At 45.3% G+C, this 19,730-nt stretch overlaps 1 protein-coding gene across 2 annotated transcripts in view; it reads right to left on the bottom strand.

Annotated features, from left to right (window-relative positions):
* Nucleotides 1-19,730, bottom strand: part of LOC119435911 (RAB11-binding protein RELCH homolog) — a 141,747-nt gene that overhangs the window by 120,442 nt on the left and 1,575 nt on the right. For both annotated transcript variants that reach the window (XM_037702606.2, XM_049660884.1), the window contains exons 3-6: nt 18,541-18,612; nt 18,011-18,177; nt 10,053-10,253; nt 2,979-3,067 (exon numbers count right to left, since the gene is read on the bottom strand). In XM_037702606.2, coding sequence (XP_037558534.2) covers nt 2,979-3,067; nt 10,053-10,253; nt 18,011-18,177; nt 18,541-18,612 — 529 coding nt within the window. The remainder of the gene's footprint in view (nt 1-2,978; nt 3,068-10,052; nt 10,254-18,010; nt 18,178-18,540; nt 18,613-19,730) is intronic.

Genomic DNA, 19,730 nt, shown 5'->3' on the forward strand with positions numbered 1-19,730 from the left:
TCCCTGGGGAGTCTCTTATCGTGTCCTGCATTTACCTCAATTTCTCGATTACTAAAGTTCTGTTCACGATTACATTGACGCCTTAGACGTTCTAGAGCATTGCTCTATCACTTTAGCTTGACTTTTTATTTGACTTTAGTGTCTCTTTAATACCACTTTCATTTTTATAAGACATCTACAAATCACCTAAGCAACCCTTTTTTTTCTAGAAGTGGTTAGAAGGAACCCAGATCCCAGACACGCAAAATACACCTGAAGTCAGCTAAGACCTTGTCTTCAAAACGTCGAGAGAGAGAAAGCACAATCAGATGACAACAAAAGGACGAAGGCAGGGGCGGTCGAGCGACGTGATAGGGGGAAAAAAACAAATGCTGAGAGGGCAGCAAACACCACGGAAGAAGAGGGTAGGAAGCAACCCAGAGACTGGTCTCAGCTTTCCGCATGCGTAGGGGCAGTCACCCCCGCCTGACGAAGCGGAAGAGCACCGCGAGGGAGCTGCTTGTGGCTGGCAGTGCTTCTGATGCATCTGCCATTGCGTTCGCAGTTTCACGCGAGTTGTAATATGAGACGAGATGTGCATGATCTCACCTCGTATAATTGAGGTTTTTAATTAGTTTTTTGGGACTGTATTAATCGGTCACCCGGTACGTCGCAAAATTGGGGTTGCAATAACCGGAGTTCCGCAGTACCCACACTTGTTATAGCCCCTTATAGGGCTACAGTATGTAATACATCTGACACACGGCCACTCTAAAGTCCTTTAGGTAAGGGGACATCTACTGGCAACGCCTCCTAAAAAGACTATGCCTGGAACGTCGCTCTTTTTCCCATAGAGAGGTCCCTGCCGCGTGTTGTCACCAGGCGCCGTGCGAGAGCGCTCGCCTACCTACTGCCTGGTCACGTGACGCCATCGGTGTAGCCAATGGCGTAGCCCGGGAGCAGCCAGCCTGCACGCTGTCCGCCGGCAGAGAGCAACGGCGAACGCAAACGGCGAACGCAGAGAGCAACGGCGAACGCAAAGCAGCGCTTGCAGACGCTTCCGGCGTCACGCCACGACGCAGCTCAGCGAGCGCCCATGCAGATCCACAGCAAATTGCGTTTCCTATAATTCCTAATGCGGTGCGATCGCATTTACATGCACTGCGAAAGTCGACTTACGCGTCTCAATCCACCCCTGCCTGGCGCATTAATGTAATGCGCTTTCCTAGCGCATTAGGCCCGTTTACATGGATGCGATGCGCTAGCAAGTTGATGTGATGCGATGCGATGCGCCAGTTGTCGCATTCATGTAAACGCGGCTACTGGCTCTGCAATAACAGACGGCGAAAAACATCACACAAACCAGCGCAAAGCTGGTGCGCTAAGCCAACGGCTCCTGCTAAGCAGACGAAATTACCGCCATTCGTGTGAAGCTTTGTTTCCCGTAAAAAATGAGTTTCAAGAAAGTGGACTTTATTTCATTTACGAATTTGTTATCTCACAACAGCGATACATAAACAACTTGAGTGTCGTCGTCTGCATATAGCAGCGGAAACAACGCGCGGTTGACAAGGTGTCGTCTGCTCATGGCAAGCCAGCTCGGCTGCTCGGCTCCCGGCCGCCGCGCGCCGGCATGTTTACAAGGATGGCCGTCAGAGGCGCTCGCCTACCTACTGATGGGGGAGAGAAAAATCCGAGGGTAGGGCAGCGGGTTCGCGGCTCATTTTCCAGGCATAGTCTTTTTAGGAGGCGTTGCTACTGGAAAGGCATCCAAGCGCAGTGACACACGACAAAGGAGTATCTCCCTCCCGGCAAAGTACCTTTGCAGGAAAGAAGATCGGGCATCTACTTTTCGAGTGGAAAGGTGTACTCTCGTATACAGCGTGCAGAACTCATCAATAGAAGAAAACCTGTCACATAACTACGGTGCCCCGTAAGTATTTGTTTTACCTTGGAAAATGTTTTAAATTTTAGCGGTAATGCGATTTGTCGAAAAGTGAAGATTTACTCTAGCTATACTTTCAAACGCCGCACCACATCGCTAGCGCCGCCATGTTGAATTACAAATATGCGCATTATAAGCCATCGAAAATGGGGAAAAATGTTGTTAGGTTCTACAATCACTAAATGTAATCTACATGCGCAGCTTCTTGTAAATGTTTTCTCTCTTGCTGCTTCACCAACCAGAGCTTTTTTTTTTCTCTTTTTTGCAGCGTTCATTTGAGGAACCACTTAAAGAAGTTAGTGCGCTGCCGTGTGTCATCGGCGCAACTCCTTTCTACAAAGGGTCCTTCGAAGTAACAAAAGGAGTTTCCCGCAAAGGACTTTACTTTTGCCCATGTGTCAGGGGTATAAGATAAATAAATAAATAAATGGGTTGACACCGGGACATTTTGCAGAAACTGCTCATTCACTAATATTTTTTGTGACAAGTGTTTCAGGCTTATTACTCAACACACAAGGAACCTTGCTCTACACAAAAGAAATTTGCCTTTTCACATTCCCATATAGCATTCCAATGCTTGCAACGCCAGGCTCTATTGCTCCACAAAGAACGAAGCAAAGTCATACATCTGAGTGCCACATCCAATGTGCATTGAGCTGCACAGCATGCTCATCACTTCAACAGAACTGCCACAAAGCAGTAGTTACAACCCCTGGCAAACAAGTGAACTGTTCAAACACCACTAGGAGGGAGGATTTTTTTTATACAACTATTTCTCCAATTACTACAGAAAAACCAATGCAACCAGCCATCAGTCATCAAGGCTATTACAACTAAAAGATGGGTTTTAATCACTTCTTTGTTTTTGTTTACTAGAAGCCGACACAGGTGGCTCCTTATATGTATGTGCACCCGTCACAAAGAAATATGATGGGGTCTTCTTGATACATCTATCAATGGCTTGTCTGCTTGGTTTAGGCTGTATGCCACACTGGGTGTGTCAGCATGGTAAAATGATCTGAAAGCAGAAATATTTCATTAAAAGTTTACTTACAACAAAAATTTGTCCAGCTCTGCTGTAAGCAAAAGATTTTCTTGGTTGGTCTTGTCCATATGCACCTTTAATAAGTTAAGTTCAGCTTCCTGGAACAAATAAAAAAGTTTTAAAATACTGTGACTTCTTTTCCTCCTATTAATAACTATTGTAACCAACAGCAGAGCACTTTAATGGGCTTCTCACCAGTCTAGTGGATTGAAAACAAACAAGCCCAGTGCTTAAATCACACAGCAATGACAGGGTCTTGTGTCTGCAAAATGTTACAAATATGCAAGCTAAGAAAACAGCTGAAAATTCAAACGAAAGCCTCCACATCCTTACTCTCAGAGCAGCTATGCTCGCCTGACATATCACACTTCTTGCTTGCTGCACCCAAATGGATAGCAGCAATGTAAACAAGATGAGGATTCCTGTGAAACTCAGAGTGCATAAACTGCCACGGGTGCATATTGAACTCCAAGAGGCCACAGTCTGAACAATATTCATTGTGCCATCCTACAGCATTTCAGTACACATACTAGGAGTATTTAGGCCATGCCTGTAAAGAAATGGTGTTTGTACTTAGTTAAATTTTGTGCATGCTGTGACAAAAGGCAGTTTTTTAATGGAGGTTCAAGTTGCTTTTAAGCTACCAATTAATATATTTATTAATTATATATACAGTAAAAGCTCGATGATACGATCACGGCTAATACGAATTTCCGGATGATACGAATTTTTCTGTGGTCCCGGCCGAGCCCCATTACTTTGCAACGTGCTAGAGAACGGTTGTTACGAATCGATTTTCAGCCTGCGTCGGTTGATACGAATAAACGCCGCCCCGCCGACGGCCGCGAAAGAGAACAGCGCGCAGTCACGCGCTTTCTCTCCTCTTTTGGTGCGGAGACGCAGCGCCGGACAGCGCGGACTCCGCGACTGAGCGCGAAGAGTTTGAAGCGGTGGCGCTTTTGTACTTCTCCTTTTCTGCGAGCCGTCAGATGGAGTGGCTGCTGCGCTTCGGGCCGCGTTCTTCGTGTTTGCGCCATTTTGCCTAGTCGCAGCGAGCTATGTCTCGCAAGCGGAAAGCACTCTCCTTTAAAGAGAAATTAGACATTCTTCGAAAGGTCGATGAGGATCCCAAGAGGAAGCGGACGGAGTTGGCTAAGGAGCTAGGCCTCGCAACGTCAACACTGAGCACAATTGTTGCACAGCGAGACTATCATGAAAAACGTGCTTTCGTTCAACGTCAACGCGAAGCAAGCGAATTCGAACACGCTTATTTCGAACATACCGCGCACCGACAATGCTCTTAGCAGCGCGCCAAATCACGCGGCGGCGCCTCCGACCGGCATTGCTCCGAGCAAAAGCTCAGGAGAGACCCCTCAATGCCGCGCGCGAAGGAACGGGGGAAAAAAAAAAAAAAAAAAAAAAACCCGCGGCGGAAATTTCACTCTCTCTCAAATTGCAAGGTCGCCGTTTCTGCATCGCGCCGGAACAAGCGTGTACGTGCCGACTAGAGTGTTCTAGACAACCGTATTCTAGCACACAATAGTGCCGACGTCTCAGCCACGCGGATAAAATGGCAGTGAACCCTTCTCTATTTTCTAGTCACATGCTGACCTTGCACGCTGCGGCAGCAGCGCAGAGGGAAGTAGCGGCGGAGGCACAGTCGGGCCAACGAAACTGCCGCGCCCGCAAACGCTCGCTTCTCGATAACGGCAGAAAACGAAACTTCAGGGGGCGGCTAAAATAAGCTGGCGCCAGCACGGCGGCGGGCGCGCACGGAGATGTGCGCACGGAGTCAAAGATGAGAGAGCTACGAGGGAGTTGAATAGGGAGGGCGAGGGGAGCCACCGAAGCGGCGGAGTTGACGTGGCCAAATCGGCTTCCCTGCCACCCTCCTCCCTCACCTTCGACGGTCCGCGCGCACCCGTGTGCCGGCGCCGCCCGCTCGCTCCCTGAAGCTTCGTTTTCTGTTGTGGGAAGCGACCGTTAGCCGGCGTGGGCAGTTTCGTGGCCCGCGCTTGCTATGCGCTTGCGCGCCGCGATATTTCACGACTCGCACCAATCGTGCATCGTGCTATGGTGCACGAATACTTCAAAAATACGTCCTTTTAATTCGAACAAATTTTCGGGCCCCTTCGAGTTCGAATTATCGAGATTCGACAGTAGTTTTAATTGTGTTTCGATGATACGAATTTCGGCTAATACGAATATTTTTCGTGACCCCGTGAGATTCGTATCATCGAGCTTTTACTGTATATATATATGTAATATTAACTCTTTCCCTGCCATGGGAAGCATAGGTGTTTTTTGTAGGTTACGGCAGATATTTTATTTCCTGAAGGAACTACGGCACTCCCTATTTTATGAAATACATAATGAAAAAGCCGAATGAATGCACTTTTCATGCATAAAAGTTTTATTAACGATATATCTCATAAAAAATATATATAAATTGCCAAAATCAAGATTTTGGGATAAAACTTAACAAAGTTTGTAAAGACATGCTTGTATCTACTAAGAAAAAAATGTTACGAAAATTATGAGATATATATAATGTATTGCAGTATAGGCGCTATCTGCGAAAAAAATCAAAATTTTGATGGAACAGGTATTACGCTACAAACATTTAACTGCAAGCACTACAGTTGGGTGACCAGGGTCAGCCGCCGATGTTCTGGGCTGGTTTCCGTTGTCGTGGCTTTCTGACTAAAAGTCCGACGAAAAATCAGCATCCTCCGACTCGCTGCTATTCGGTCAATCGATAAGATCAGCTGCAGAGGCAACCGAATCGCGATATCTGCGATCACCCGAAGCGCGCGCCACTTCCGCAGCCGGACATTTTTGCGTTATGCTTTGACGACGCCAAACTTCGAAGCGCGTTTAAAAATGACCGCCTCACGGTAAAAAAGCGAACTGCTTAGAAAACTAAAATATAGTTCTATTCCATCACGTGCGATAGCACAGTATGTCCGTGAGTGGTGCGGAAGGTCTCGAAAGCAGCGTTTCAAACCATCGATAGCGGGCTAACGATGCCCAATGGGCACTGTACGGAAAGAGTTAACAAGGCAATGGGTATTTTGTGCTGTCAGTGGACTTTACTGTTTTTGTGCTGCCGCACTATTAATCATGATCGACAGAAATATGCAAGACTAGACAGTGCATACATAAACAATTAAACACACAAACAAAGCACAACATATGCTAATGAAAAAAAAAGATGCAGTACACAGTACACAATAATAAAACAGTGCATGAGCAGAGATACCAAAATGGCACCTGCTAATTAAAAAAAAGAAAATTGCTATCGTGTACAGGCAGTGCAGTGCCATCATTGAAAAAAAACAATAGAAAAGAAAGGAAGAAAAGCCCCAACAGAAAGAGTCTTCATTGTGCTGGTTGTTACTATGGCGACGAAGACAGGCATGCAACTTTTCATATTTATTACACCTAGATGCAACGTGACACTACAGCCATAAGTGAAATGGACTTTGGCACTATCCTTTAGTTTAAAAGGGTCCTGAACCACCCCTCAAGCTTGGTGAAACACCCCAATCCACGGATAGCAAACGCTGCTGTGAACATCTCGGCCAAATTTTGCAGTCGTGCGCAACACGTGGAGCTTACAAATGGAGCTCGAAGTCATCTTTTTCTCAAACCCACTCTTTTGAAACGAGGCCTCCTCCTCACCCGTTTCGAAGCTGTTTGCGGCTTGCATATATTGTCATATGCAAGATTCCCACCGATGGCTGCTATTGGTTGATAGCTGACATCAGTCCAAGAAGGATGTTTAAATCAGTGCGCTTCATCCAAATATTACTGTATATACAGTGGAATCTCGTTGATACGATCTTGCGTAATACATTTTTCGGGATAAGGTAAAAGCTCGATGATACGAATCTCACGGGTTCACGAAAAATATTCGTATTAGCCGAAATTCGTATCATCGAACCACAATTAAAACTACTGTCGAATCTCGATAATTCGAACTCGAAGGGGCCCGAAAATTTGTTCGAATTAAAAGGACGTATTTTTGAAGTATTCGTGCACCATAGCACGATGCACAAACAGTGCGACTCGTGAAATATCGCGGCGCGCAAGCGCATAGCAAGCGCGGGCCACGAAATTGCCCATGCCGGCTAATGGTCACTTCCCGATAACGACAGAAAACGAAGCTTCAGGGAGCGAGCGGGCGGCGCCGGCACACGGGTGCGCGCGGAGACCGTCGAAGGTGAGGGAGGAGGGCGGCAGGGAAGCGGATTTGGCCGCGTCAACTCCGCCGCTTCGGTGGCTCCCCTTGCCCTCCCTCTCAATTCCCTCGTAGCTCTCTCACCTTCGACTGCGTGTACACATCTCCATGCGCGCCCGCCGCCGTGCTGGCGCCAGCTTATTTTAGCCGCGCCCTGAAGTTTCGTTTTCTGCCGTTATCGGGAAGCGAGCGTTTGCGGGCGTGGCAGTTTCGTTGGCCCGACTGTGCCTCCGCCGCTGCTTCCCTCTGAGCTGCTGCCGCAGCGTGCAAGGTCAACATGTGACTAGAAAATAGAGGAGAAGGGTTCATTGCCATTTTATCCACGTGGCTGAGACGTCGGCACTAGTGTGTGCTAGAATACAGTTGTCTAGAACACTCTAGTCGGCACGTACACGCTTGTTCCGGCGCGATGCAGAAACGGCGACCTTGCAATTTGAGAGAGAAGGAAATTTCCGCCGCGGGTTCTTTTTTTTTTTCCCCCCGTTCCTTCGCGCGCGGCATTGAGGGGTCTCTCCTGAGCTTTTGCTCTATGGCGGTGTCGGAGCAATGCCGGTCGGAGGTGCCGCCGCGTGATTTGGCGCGCTGCTAAGAGCATTGTCGGTGCGCGGTATGTTCGAAATAAGCGTGTTCGAATTCGCTTGCTTCGCGTTGACGTTGAACGAAAGCACGTTTTTCATTTCATGATAGTCTCGCTGTGCAACAATTGTGCTCAGTGTTGACGTTGCGAGGCCTAGCTCCTTAGCCAACTCCATCCGCTTCCTCTTGGGATCCTCATCGACCTTTCGAAGAATGTCTAATTTCTCTTTAAAGGAGAGTGCTTTCCGCTTGCGAGACATAGCTCGCTGCGACTAGGCAAAATGGCGCAAACACGAAGAACGAGGCCCGAAGCGCAGCAGCCACTCCATCTGACGGCTCGCAGAAAAGGAGGAAAAGTACAAAAGCACCAAAAGTGCCACCACTTCAAACTCTTCGCGCCCAGTCGCGGAGTCCGCGCTGTTTGGCGCCGCGCCTCCGCACCAAAAGAGAAGGAGAGAAAGCGCGTGACTGCGCACTGTTTTCTTTCGCGGCCGTCGGTGAGGCGGCGTTTATTCGTATCAACCGACACAGGCTGAAAATCGATTCGTAGCAACCGTTCTCTAGCACGTTGCAAAGTAATGGGGCTCGGCCGAGACCACAAAAAAATTCGTATCATCCGGAAATTCGTATTAGCCATGATCGTATCATCGAGCTTTTACTGTAATACATTTTCTTTTCTTTTCCCGGCCAACACATAGGAGCAAATGTACTTTCATATGGTTGATACGATCACATTTTCACCTGAAATTCGATAATACGACCGCAAACTGGTATGTCTGAAACTCGTAGCTTTAAATTCAAGTGTACTAGATCAAATTACATTCCAACGGCCCACAAAGAACGTGTTAAGGGCCGGCCACACTTATGTAAATATGCGCACTGCACGTCGGCTGCAGCAAAACGCACGTCACAAAAGCTGCCGCGAAGCTGTCCCTCAATAACAAGTGACGCTGCTCCACATAATGCGCATGTTACGCGAAGCAGTATCACCTGACGCCACAGAAAGCTTTGCTAGCGAGTTTGTGACTAAGTAAGCCTGTTTTCCGACTTTTCGGAGCTTGCTTTGGATAATACAATTTTTGGATGATACGTTTTATTTTACGGTTCCCGCGAAGATAGTATCAACGAGATTCCACTGTATTTATTGACGCAGTTTAAAAAACAGGCTGAAGTAAGTGAAAATCTGCTTTCGAATTTTGATAATAATTACGTACTTCTGAAAGACGCCAACTATCGTTTGCCAACACTTTGCGGCCGCCGCCCGCATAGGAATTTAACTTTGGCCACACTGCTTATCGGTGTCGTAGCAATTGGGTATTGCTAATTACGAGTACCTAGTTTTGAACACTCAACCACTCAACTAGCCTTGAACCACGCGAAACTTAAGGTCAGACTACACATGCTTGCCAACACGCGCTCACTCCTAGCCACTCCTCGCTAGACGCCTTAGCAGACATTGCTTCATATTGAGCTATTGACAGTGCTTCTAAATGGGCAATTTCAATGTGACTACTATCCGTCGGTCAAGCTATTGCAGGAAAAAACCGGTTCACACCACGTAGCACAGCCAGACTACAGCACATGAGCGGGAGCGCGCACTTCAGGAGGGAGAGCTTGCTGCGGCTCGCTGAGGACAACCGCGTGGTCTCTGTGGTTGACGTGGCTTTAGGCATGTGGCATGCCGGCCATAACGCCAACATCCAACTGGAACAGGTCATGTGCTTCCCGAGTTTCGTACCTTCGAAGTGTGTCACTATCATGGTCGAAGCTCGTTATGTTAGGAATCCTTTTAACGCGAATCCGCAGTGCAGCATCCATAGCTTACGCGATGTGGATGCAGCCTATGTACTCACACATGTGAAAATAAAGACGACATTTGAGACACTGTGAACTCTTCTGCTTTTTTGGGGGGTTTTACGTGCCAAAACCAGTTCCGATTATGAGGCACGCTGTAGTGGAGGGCTCCGGATTAATTTTGACACCTGGGGTTCTTTAACGTGCACTTTAACGTGCACATGGGCATTTTTGCATTTCACCTCCATTGAAATGTGGCATTTCTAGCATTTCTAGACTTCTAGACTTCGATAAAAAGTGTTTCAGGGCCCCTTTAGGACAGCCAATGGGAGCGTAGAAAACTTTACAACCATGGTGTAACGCTTCAAAGCAGTCTTGAGAAATGCAAAGAAACTATTACGATCAGACAGTACTCATGTTAGTGAGTGGTTTGTGTCATTCATGCTTGATAAAAGATGATGGCAACTCACCAGGGCGGCTTTTTCAGCTGCAAGAGCTTCCAAGTTGCTTGTGAGGTGTTGCTCCACATTTGAATCTTCAAAGTCAGTCTGCACCTGACATTCTACAACATCGCAGCAAAGACGGGAGTGCTTGTTGTAACTGCGGTACAGGTGCACCAGATCAGGTGGCTTGGGAATGTTCAGTCCTACGTCATCCCAGTCCTCAAAGTCCTGAAAACCATGGCAACACAGGCTATAGCAGCAGCCAAACATTGATGTAAAACGAACAAGTAGCCATGGGACAGCAACTTTTCACTCATAGTTCTAAGACAAAAAAATGCATTCTTGGCAAGACCTTTACATAAACACTCAGTTAAGCCACCTTATTAGACAGTTTTAGTTTAGCGTACGCAATGCCATTGCGTATGCTGTAAGATAGCGGGTCATCACTGGTCATGCACAGAACGCTATCCCACCAATAGCGTATAGCATGCGCACGCTATTTCTCAGATTTAGCGTTACCGTCTTTGCGTGGTTTGCGCAGTTTACGTAAAACATGGCGGCGGTCCCCACTGCCCGCTTCGAATTGAATTTGGCGTGGCTTTTGTAGAATTCGCTTCGTTCGTGGCAAATGACTGCGCAAACGACTTTCTCTTAGTCTCAGGCCGCTTCAACAACAGTGTATTATGGATAACCTTGTGGAGTTTTCGAGATCGCTTCTCGTTTCGAACGACACGAAGCCTAACGAGGGAAACCTTCGAGATATGTCAGCGCCACCTGTCAGTGAAGTCGAGAGATAGGCGCGACGATGACATATGGCCTCTGAGATCGGAATATCTTGCAGGCCAACTAAAACTGTAATAAATGTGCGCTGTTTAGCGGACGCTGTACTATAGCGTATAGCGTACGCTATTAGTTGCGTATGCTATACTAAAACTGTCTATTGTGCTAAACTATAGAGTCACAACTTGCTTTACACAGCCATCAGTGTAGAAGGAACTTACTACACTGACACCATTATCACATCTCCCTTCAAGGTGAATGATTCAGTTTATTGTCCCAAAGTAACACAGGGGCTACGAGAAGCCCCGTAATATTCACCAGCTAGGATTATTTACCATGCACTCAAAGCTCAGCATCAGCATCTGGCTGCCACGGTCAGGAATAAACCCCATGACCTCGTACTCAGCAGCAGAGTGCCATAACCACAATCTACCACAATCAGTTAGCTTTGACTATCAATTTTAGTACATTATGACATGTCATGCAAGAGCAGGAAATGCACCACTGGCCAAAGGCAATTTTTTGAAACTGTGCTAAAACACAAAAATCAGACTCCACTGCCAATGTCAATGACTGTGCTGAGCAGCTACAAAGCCACGTCCTCCTTTGCATGAACTAGCAACCCCAGTCGTACAACTGACGAAATGATTACAGAAGCAATGCTCAGGACTGGTTTTTACATAAACACCACCCTGAACTGCTGCCACATTGTGCCACTGCAAGCAGACAAATTCATCTAACAAGGAGTAATTGGGTTATCGATGACACAATAAAATTTGAAGTTCTCCAGAGCATTAGATGCATGAGCTGGGAAAAACCCCTCTAAGACGCACACCTTGACAACGCAATATAGAGCAGGCATTGCATAGGCCTCAATTTTCCACCGGAGAATTCAGCTTGAATGGAGTCATACTATGTGTGTACCAAACTTGTACACGTTGCAGAAAAAAAATTACCGATTACAATTACAATTACTTCATTCAAAAATAGATTTCATTACAGTTAGCAAGTGCTGTCCCAAGAAAGTAATTAAGGAATTATACAAAAATAATCCCTTACTTCTACGTTACTTTCCTATGAACTTTTTTAAGATCGCATAGATACAGTAAACAGAACAAGCTGGCCTGGCACTTTCAGTCCATCCTCTGCAGCCCTTCATACTTTGCTCTGCACTAACAATCGGTTTTTAAAAATTTTGTCGGTCATCGTCCCTCGTTTATTTTCTGAAGAAATGAGCAGAGACATTAAAAAGTCGCTCGATAAAAAAAAATAGAGGGAAACACCTGTAGGTTAGCCAGTTCACCCTATGTGCGTGCTGTGAGGTAAGGTGGTGGTGTAACATATACGGATCTTGAGCACAAGATTATGGTTACACAGCATCTGAGTCCTTTATGAAGCATAGCGCTTCATTGTTTCTGGGGCCTGGAGAAGCACCTGGTTGGCCCAATGAGAAGCTGGGAAAATCATCCATGTGTGATTTCCTAGCATTAACGTCCTCATGCTCCAGAATGCCCAAACATTAACGTGCGGTAGAGCAACCGCCTCAGAAAGGCAGAGGTCCCGGGTTCGAATCCTGGACCAGGACGAAGTTTTCTTTAACTATGAAGCTTTGTTCCTGAGAAACCCATGTGGGTTTCCTTTGTAGCTGCATGCTTCATACGGGTGGATGTCTATTTTCCTTTCATGAACCTTCCTCCCCCTTGCAGAATTCCACCGAACTGATTTGCCACATTCATTGTCCTTGTGGTTCGAGTTGTCAATTAATTCGGCCTCGCACTGCGATCTGCTAGCCTCCAAGTTAGCTCAGATGGTAGAGCAACCGCCCCGGAGAGGCGTTGGTCCCAGGTTCGAATCCTGAACCAGGACGAATTTTCTTCAACTACAAAGCTTTGTTCCTGAGAAACCTGTGTGAGTTTCCTTTGTAGCTTTGCGCTACATACAGGCGGATGTCAATTTTACATTCATTGCGAACTCATAATTGCTTAGCGCAGTAATAACACAAAGTATAGTCAAGCACTCATGCTGTTACTTGGAAAAGCCAGCAAGTCCTTCGCGCCTCGACTCAAACTGTTGCTTATACTTCTATCAGTGTCAGTGTCTATAGTAAAAAGCTGTCCTGTCCTTGTGTTAGATTCAGACGGTTTGCAGTGCTGCACTTTTTAAAGGAATTCACCACAGCATCTGTTAAAGATTAAAAACAATTCATGCTAAAAAACAAAGAGGGTGCTTCCATTCCGGTATTTTCTTTTCGGGATTGTTCATGCTCAGAGGAAGAGAAATGCTTATAATAAACACAACACGGTGTTTGAGGCTTAGTGTAAAGCTGTGCTGGGCCAGATAACACTATGTCACTGATGCAACTAGTATACAAGAGGCAAGACGGCCTCTGGCCATAGCAAGATTAGCAGTCAAAACAAACAGTGCCACAAAAAAGGCACAACAGCAAAATACAGGTGGTGACGTCACACTGAAGTTCCTGCACTAGCTCCCTAGCTGTTACAGGTTTTGACAGTGTCTGCTGGGAAGCCACATGCCCAATACAGCCGACGCTTATTACAATGGACCATAATAGTCCACAAGAAAGGTTCGTTCAATCCAATGTCTGTTTTATTTAAAATTAGGGTCGCAGTATCTTATGAAATAATAAAACTTCACATACACCACTGTCTAAACCGAAGGCAAACACAAAAATGATGAAAAGATCGAAATTAAAATAAGCAATAGATAAATGAGTTTACATGGTAATCTTTACAATGTGTATCCTCTAACCATAGGACGGGTGCTCAAGCATATATATAAACGAATATTGTAACGACCAGCACATTTTAAACAAGGGATCTGTACAGGTCCAAAACATCAAGCTTAGTGTTTTTTGACCGTGGTCAGTGACCTGTTGTAATAATGAAGCTTCCTTAAACATCCATGCACATGACTGCCGCTCCTGCTGCCAGGGTTCTGGTGCTCAAGAGCATTGTAATTTTTACAAGAAGCCCTCGAAACTTATTAAACCTCTGCTGGGCAAGGGACAAAATAAACGCTTCCTCATACAGTCAGAAGTCAGGTCTAGTCACACACTAGTCACGCACGACATGGTCTGTATGTGCCAGACAAAACGTACCACTCTTGCACTGTTCAGGGACTCTAGCAGATTCAAAATATCCGCTTTGTATCTCTCAAACTATAACATATGAGTCATAATATTGTTCATATATGAGCTTACATATATCATATGAGTTTATATATGAGCTTATATCGTTCACACATAAATTACATCAAATTTTTGATCATTCATAATGTGCCAATGGAAATTTTTTAGATTGTTTAATCTTTTTAGATTTCAGCAAGGCCTTCAACAAGGCCTGTCATAAATTACTATTATACAAGCTGAACCTACTAAATCTAGAAAGCAACTTGCTTAAGTGGACTGAATGCTTTTTAACTAATTGTGTGCAATATGAAACAGCTAACAATCATAACTTGTCACCTACTATGGTACATTCGGGTGTTTCATAAGGGAAAGTCCTTCGACCTCTCTAATTTTTAATTTACATAAACGACTTCAGTTCCACTATTTCTTCCAACATTCACCGTCTTGCTGACTGCATCATACTTCGCAAAGTAACTAATTATGACAACTGTTCCTGCCCCCAATCCAATCTGACCTAAACACCATAATTAATTAGTGCAGTACATGGCAAATGAATGTAAATGTTAACAAATGTAAAGTCATGCGTGTATCTAGAAGTGCTAACAGTCCTTCAACATACTACCTAAACAATGTCCCCCTGAAATCTGTCAATTCTTAGAAGTACTTAGGTATTCATATCACGTCTAACCTATCTTGGGCACTTCACATTGAATACATCACTAATAATGCCACTCAAATGTCAAGGTACATACAATGGAACCTTTCGAAAGCACCATCTGCATTAAAATTATTACTCCATAAAACATTAGTATGTTCCAAGCTTGAATACGTTTCATCTGCGTGGGATCCTTATCACGAAAACCTGATTATTTTGCTCGAACTCATACAGAATAACTCCATTTGCTTCATTCTTTCTAATCATAACTGCATTTCCATTATAACTTTAATGAAAACCACCCTAATCCTTTCTTCTCTTGCATCATGTAAAATATCCTCTTTGAGTCTATTTAAAAATTGTACCATAATTCTACGCTTTGTTACCAGCTAATCCCTAGACCTCCGTATTTCTCCCATCGTGTCGACCACCATTATAAAGTTGGCATCGCATCTTGTAACACTGTTATTTTACAGATCTTTTTTGCTCCATACACCCTTATATTGGAACCATCTTCCCTAGAACGTCGTAATTATCAATAATAACCAACTCTCTCGTCAGATTTTAGGTAGCATTGTATAACCAGGTGAAATTTTGTATTATAAGTGCATACCATTTACACTTTCGTATCTTTTTTTGTACTTGCTGACTAATCACAGCTAATACACTAGAACTTTGTTGATATAATCCCATTACACATGATTTCCCGGCACCAGAGTTTGTAATCGAGAACCCCAAAAACTACAGTGACGTTTCACTTAGTGAACGCGGGTGACATGGAAGCGTCTGGGTGCCACAGCGCACACGAAGCTGTCAGCCCTTGGTGCACCTAGACTGCCTGCATTGCAGATTGCTTTCAAGATAAGGCTCGCGCGGCCACGCCATACACAGTATCTGCCAGAGTAGAACCCCCCCACTCCCCACTGAGTGGGAAGACGGTGCGCTGCTTCCCGCTTTCGTTCCTTGCACGCGCGGGATTGAGCTGCCATCATCGCCTCACCGTTGCCAGCTTTAACTTGCACATACAGCATACGGTGCGCAGGGACAATGTTATCACGAGACAGCACCTGTAGCAACTGCCAGAGGAGGACAACCCAGCGCGGCTCCCACCTAGACGCGTCACCTCTTTTCTCCTTCCCCGCTTGGCTAAACGCCACCTAGACTTTCCTCTAGGTGGTGTTGCTTTGCATGATTCTCTTCTCCACCTCCAGATGCCTTTCCTCCTCCGGCGCTCGCTTCTTTTGCGGCTTCAACATCCCATCGCCGATTTAAATGGTGGTGGGCCAGATAAGCTTGCACATAAAAATGACTCCATACAGTTACACTTTTACAGCAAAGCAGTTAAGGGCTAGGTTCCCGAGGATCGTGTCCGTGCGTAGAAAAAAACTATTATCATCAGTATTGGCTCGAGCGTAGTCTTGTTGAGTGCACAGCCCCTCCTCCCTCCCGGCTGAGCCCCCGCTATCTCTCTTCTCTTGCGCTAGTGGACCTTCTTTTATGCCGCATTCCCCCCCCCCCCCCCCCCGACTAGAATTGGGCCCGGCTGCGAGGCTAGCGCGACAAGCCTGCTGGAAGCTGCACCCGACTAGAGTTGAGCCCTGCTGGGAGGCTAGCGAGGCTAGGCGAGCAGCGCTCCTTCTCGGCTGCTGACGCACGCTCTTTCCCTCGCTCCTCTGGCTGCTTCGCGTGCGTATATTGACAGGGCCGCTGATAAATGGAAGAAAGGCAAGGAGAGCACGGCGGCTCGATGGCGGGGAGAGATAGACAGCTGCCACGCATGACTGTGCGTGTGTGTGCCTGCTCTCCGGCTGCGGTGCATGCGCGCATCCCTGCCGGCCTCAGCCACCTGGGCCGCAGGCTCTCTCCGGGCTCCCGCCTGTCTACGAAAAAAGTAGGTCAACGGAGGAGTGGGGTGTGAGAGGAGTTCACATTAGCGTTGGTTGTATATACGGAGCTTTGGGGGGAGGGGGGTATCCTGTAATAGTCCACTAGGTGAACTCTTACAGAATACCCCTGTTGGTCAAGGACTCTTGTCGGGGAACTCCGTACAAAAGCGTGACGAACGCGTTAAGAATACCGTCGAATGTGGACGCCGAGCCAGTTCTTTCAGAGCCGGGCATTGTATAGCCATCGTCTAAGTGTTAAAAAATACCCTACAGTGCTACTCGGAGCCGGCACCGAAGCCTTTTTCCCAAGTACGTAGTGAAGGTGTCAGTTTACCATTTTGTAGCCAAATTCAACATAGCAAATGGCCAACATAGCTAAACCCCAACATAGCAAATTCCACCGGAGCGCCAGCTTCGCTGGACTTCCCTCTTCACAGGGTGAAAAGGCTCTGACTTTTTTTACCAGTTCATATGTTCCTGAAAAACACGATCTTTGAGCACCAACGTTAAGTACATTTCCAAACATCGCAGAATATGTTTCCAGTTGCTAGATCGCATCTGTTTTTTAAATGTGTGAAGTGCGTGCAATCAAGAACAGTAGTTACCAGCCCATCTTGCAAAAAAACATCGGCCCACGCTCATTTCCTATTCCGGTACCAGCAAATATCTTCCTAGGTTATCGAACACCCCATTCACAGCAATCGCCACCAACCCTATTGCGATAAGCATCATCACGTATATGTTTCACAGCATGTAGGGCATAGAGCTTAGTGCCAGCGTACTGCATGCTTTTAATAGGCAATAATCCAAACATGCTGCCATTTCCTGCTGCAAGCAGCACAAAGTGCGTGTGATCTTTCACTCTGGTGGCATTGTAGGCATCACATTCTGCCGTCACCCACCAACTAAATTTTGTTTTTGTTTCCTGTGGGCTTCTTGTAACAGTACGCAATAAAAAATTACAATCTGCATGGCCCCAACAGTTTGAAGCACATCAGCGACTCCTGCTGAGTGGGCACATCAAAACTACTCGCCAAAATGCCCTGCTTGAAGAAGCTGCTGACCCAGCCCGAATTCGAGGAGCACAAATATAAGCTTGCCGAAACTGCAAACACGACAACACGCGTCGCAGGCCACTTAAACCCCAACAGTTCAGCGTGCACCAGAGTCTCGTGCTGCGACGATTCATGCAAAGCTTCATGTTATGTAGATAACAACAAAAGTTGAGCCTGTCTTAATTTTTCAGTGACCTCAGATTGTACGCTTTTCCTGATAGTATGTTCTTTCACATGTTTTCTTCCACAACGCATGAACGAGGTTCTACTGTATTCTACAGTTATTGTACATTGTATAGTCAGGAGCCTTTTTTTTTTGTCATACACTAATTTATTGCTGTAATTGTTCTCCTTCTTGTTGCTTTGTAACCACTCTCTTTATTGCTGTATAGCCTTGAAGGTAACATAAATAAACAAATAATATGTACATATATATATATATATAACTGGTAAATAAATACCTGCACTTCGTTCTCATCAGAAAAAGTGATGGATGTCAGCTTGTAATCATGCTTTAGTAAGTACTCGTTCAGAAGGAAGTTGACAGCTCGCCGCTCATGAGGGCGCAAAGGTTCCTCTGAAACAGTTGTGTGCTCACTGCCGTTGTCAGGAGTATTTGGATCAGACTCTGCATAATATAAGAGCAAAAAACAGGAAAAAAAGGACACGTGAAAGCGAAACAAACAAATTACTTTCACTCTTTTGAAGTAGCTTAAGCATTTGCATGGAACATTTTTACTGAACTTCCGTACAAATATTTCTTACTTTCATGAAAAGCTCAAACTTGTCAATACTAGTGATTCTGCCTGTGATTGCTGGTATAGTCCTAGTCCAGCAAATATATAACCTTTCAGTAAACAAGATCACCTCACAGAGGTGCATCTGCATATGCTTAAATTATCACACAAAACAACAGGAATAATACTTTCATGCACTCTATTAATTCCAAAGACAACACAATCAAAAATGAAAGAAAAATGTGTATACACACCTGTAACAACGGTTAGGTTTGCTCGCAGGTTTTTGATGGTTTCACGAGCCTTCCTAAGCTCAAATTCTAAAACTGACGTAAACAAAAGTAATGTTAAAACACTTTTTAAGTATATGACAATAATTTACAATGAAAAAAGGACACTCCAGAGTCATTATTATGACAAGAAAATTTTTCGTGGAGCTGAATTTTCGAAGGCCATGCTGCCTCAAACTGCCAGAGAAAAGGTATTCACATTTTCTACCACAAACTTTCTATCACGAATACAAAGCTAGACTGAACATTAGAAACACTCCATGAGCTTGATGTCCCAAAAACAAAGATAGCTATGAATATGCACAAAAAGGTTTTAAAGAATAATAAATAAAATATGAAGTTTTTACAAATGATAGTAAGAACAACTACTGAAAAGTTTTTCAGTGCAACAGTGACACAAACTGGAAAAGACCCTGGCCCCGTAACGATTTCTAACCGCTTCATACTTAGCAGAGTGAGTGGAGAGTCACAGAGAGCATGGCAGAAAGAGTGACACTGGCACCCTCCCTCCCACTAATAGCCACCATAAACCAAACAGTGCCTTTAGAGGTTCACCACTATGTGCAGACTCTTTTCCCAAAGTCAGCATGCCATTCAAAGAGAGAGAGCGGGAGGAACAGTGTCAGAGGAGGCTGAAATGTTAAGGCTAGTTGCCCGATGTCATGCTCTCTACTATTTTGTTTTCTCCCTCCATAATGTCAAAACTAGTGTCACATGCCGCACTCCTAGTGTTACGTTATCCCGTTGCCTTCATTTTTTTGTTCCTGCTTTCTGTTAAGTTTTGCATTTTTAATGCTAAATAGCCCCTCCTGCTTGGACCAAATTTAGGCCCGCACTACTCTGAAAATAAGATAAAAAAGCATGAAAAAATTACTGCCTTCCAAAGGTGTGGCAAAAACCAAACAACAGGTGAAAGGAGCACTCATGGCGCACACAACAGTAAGTGCAAAAATGTAAATTATAAGACACATCTGTCAATGCATTTGCACATTTATGAGTAATAAAGAAGCCAGGAAAATCACTTGCTTTTTGAGGTACCTGTTTCAAAAAAAAAAAAAAAAGGGGGGGGGGGGGGGAAACTGGTTAAATTTTCTCTCGGTACACAAAGACTAGGTAATAAAGGACAAGCATTTCAGAAATATTTACTGAGGTAG

The sequence above is a fragment of the Dermacentor silvarum genome, chromosome 1 (assembly GCF_013339745.2).
Source record: "Dermacentor silvarum isolate Dsil-2018 chromosome 1, BIME_Dsil_1.4, whole genome shotgun sequence".
Lineage (NCBI taxonomy): Eukaryota > Metazoa > Arthropoda > Arachnida > Ixodida > Ixodidae > Dermacentor > Dermacentor silvarum.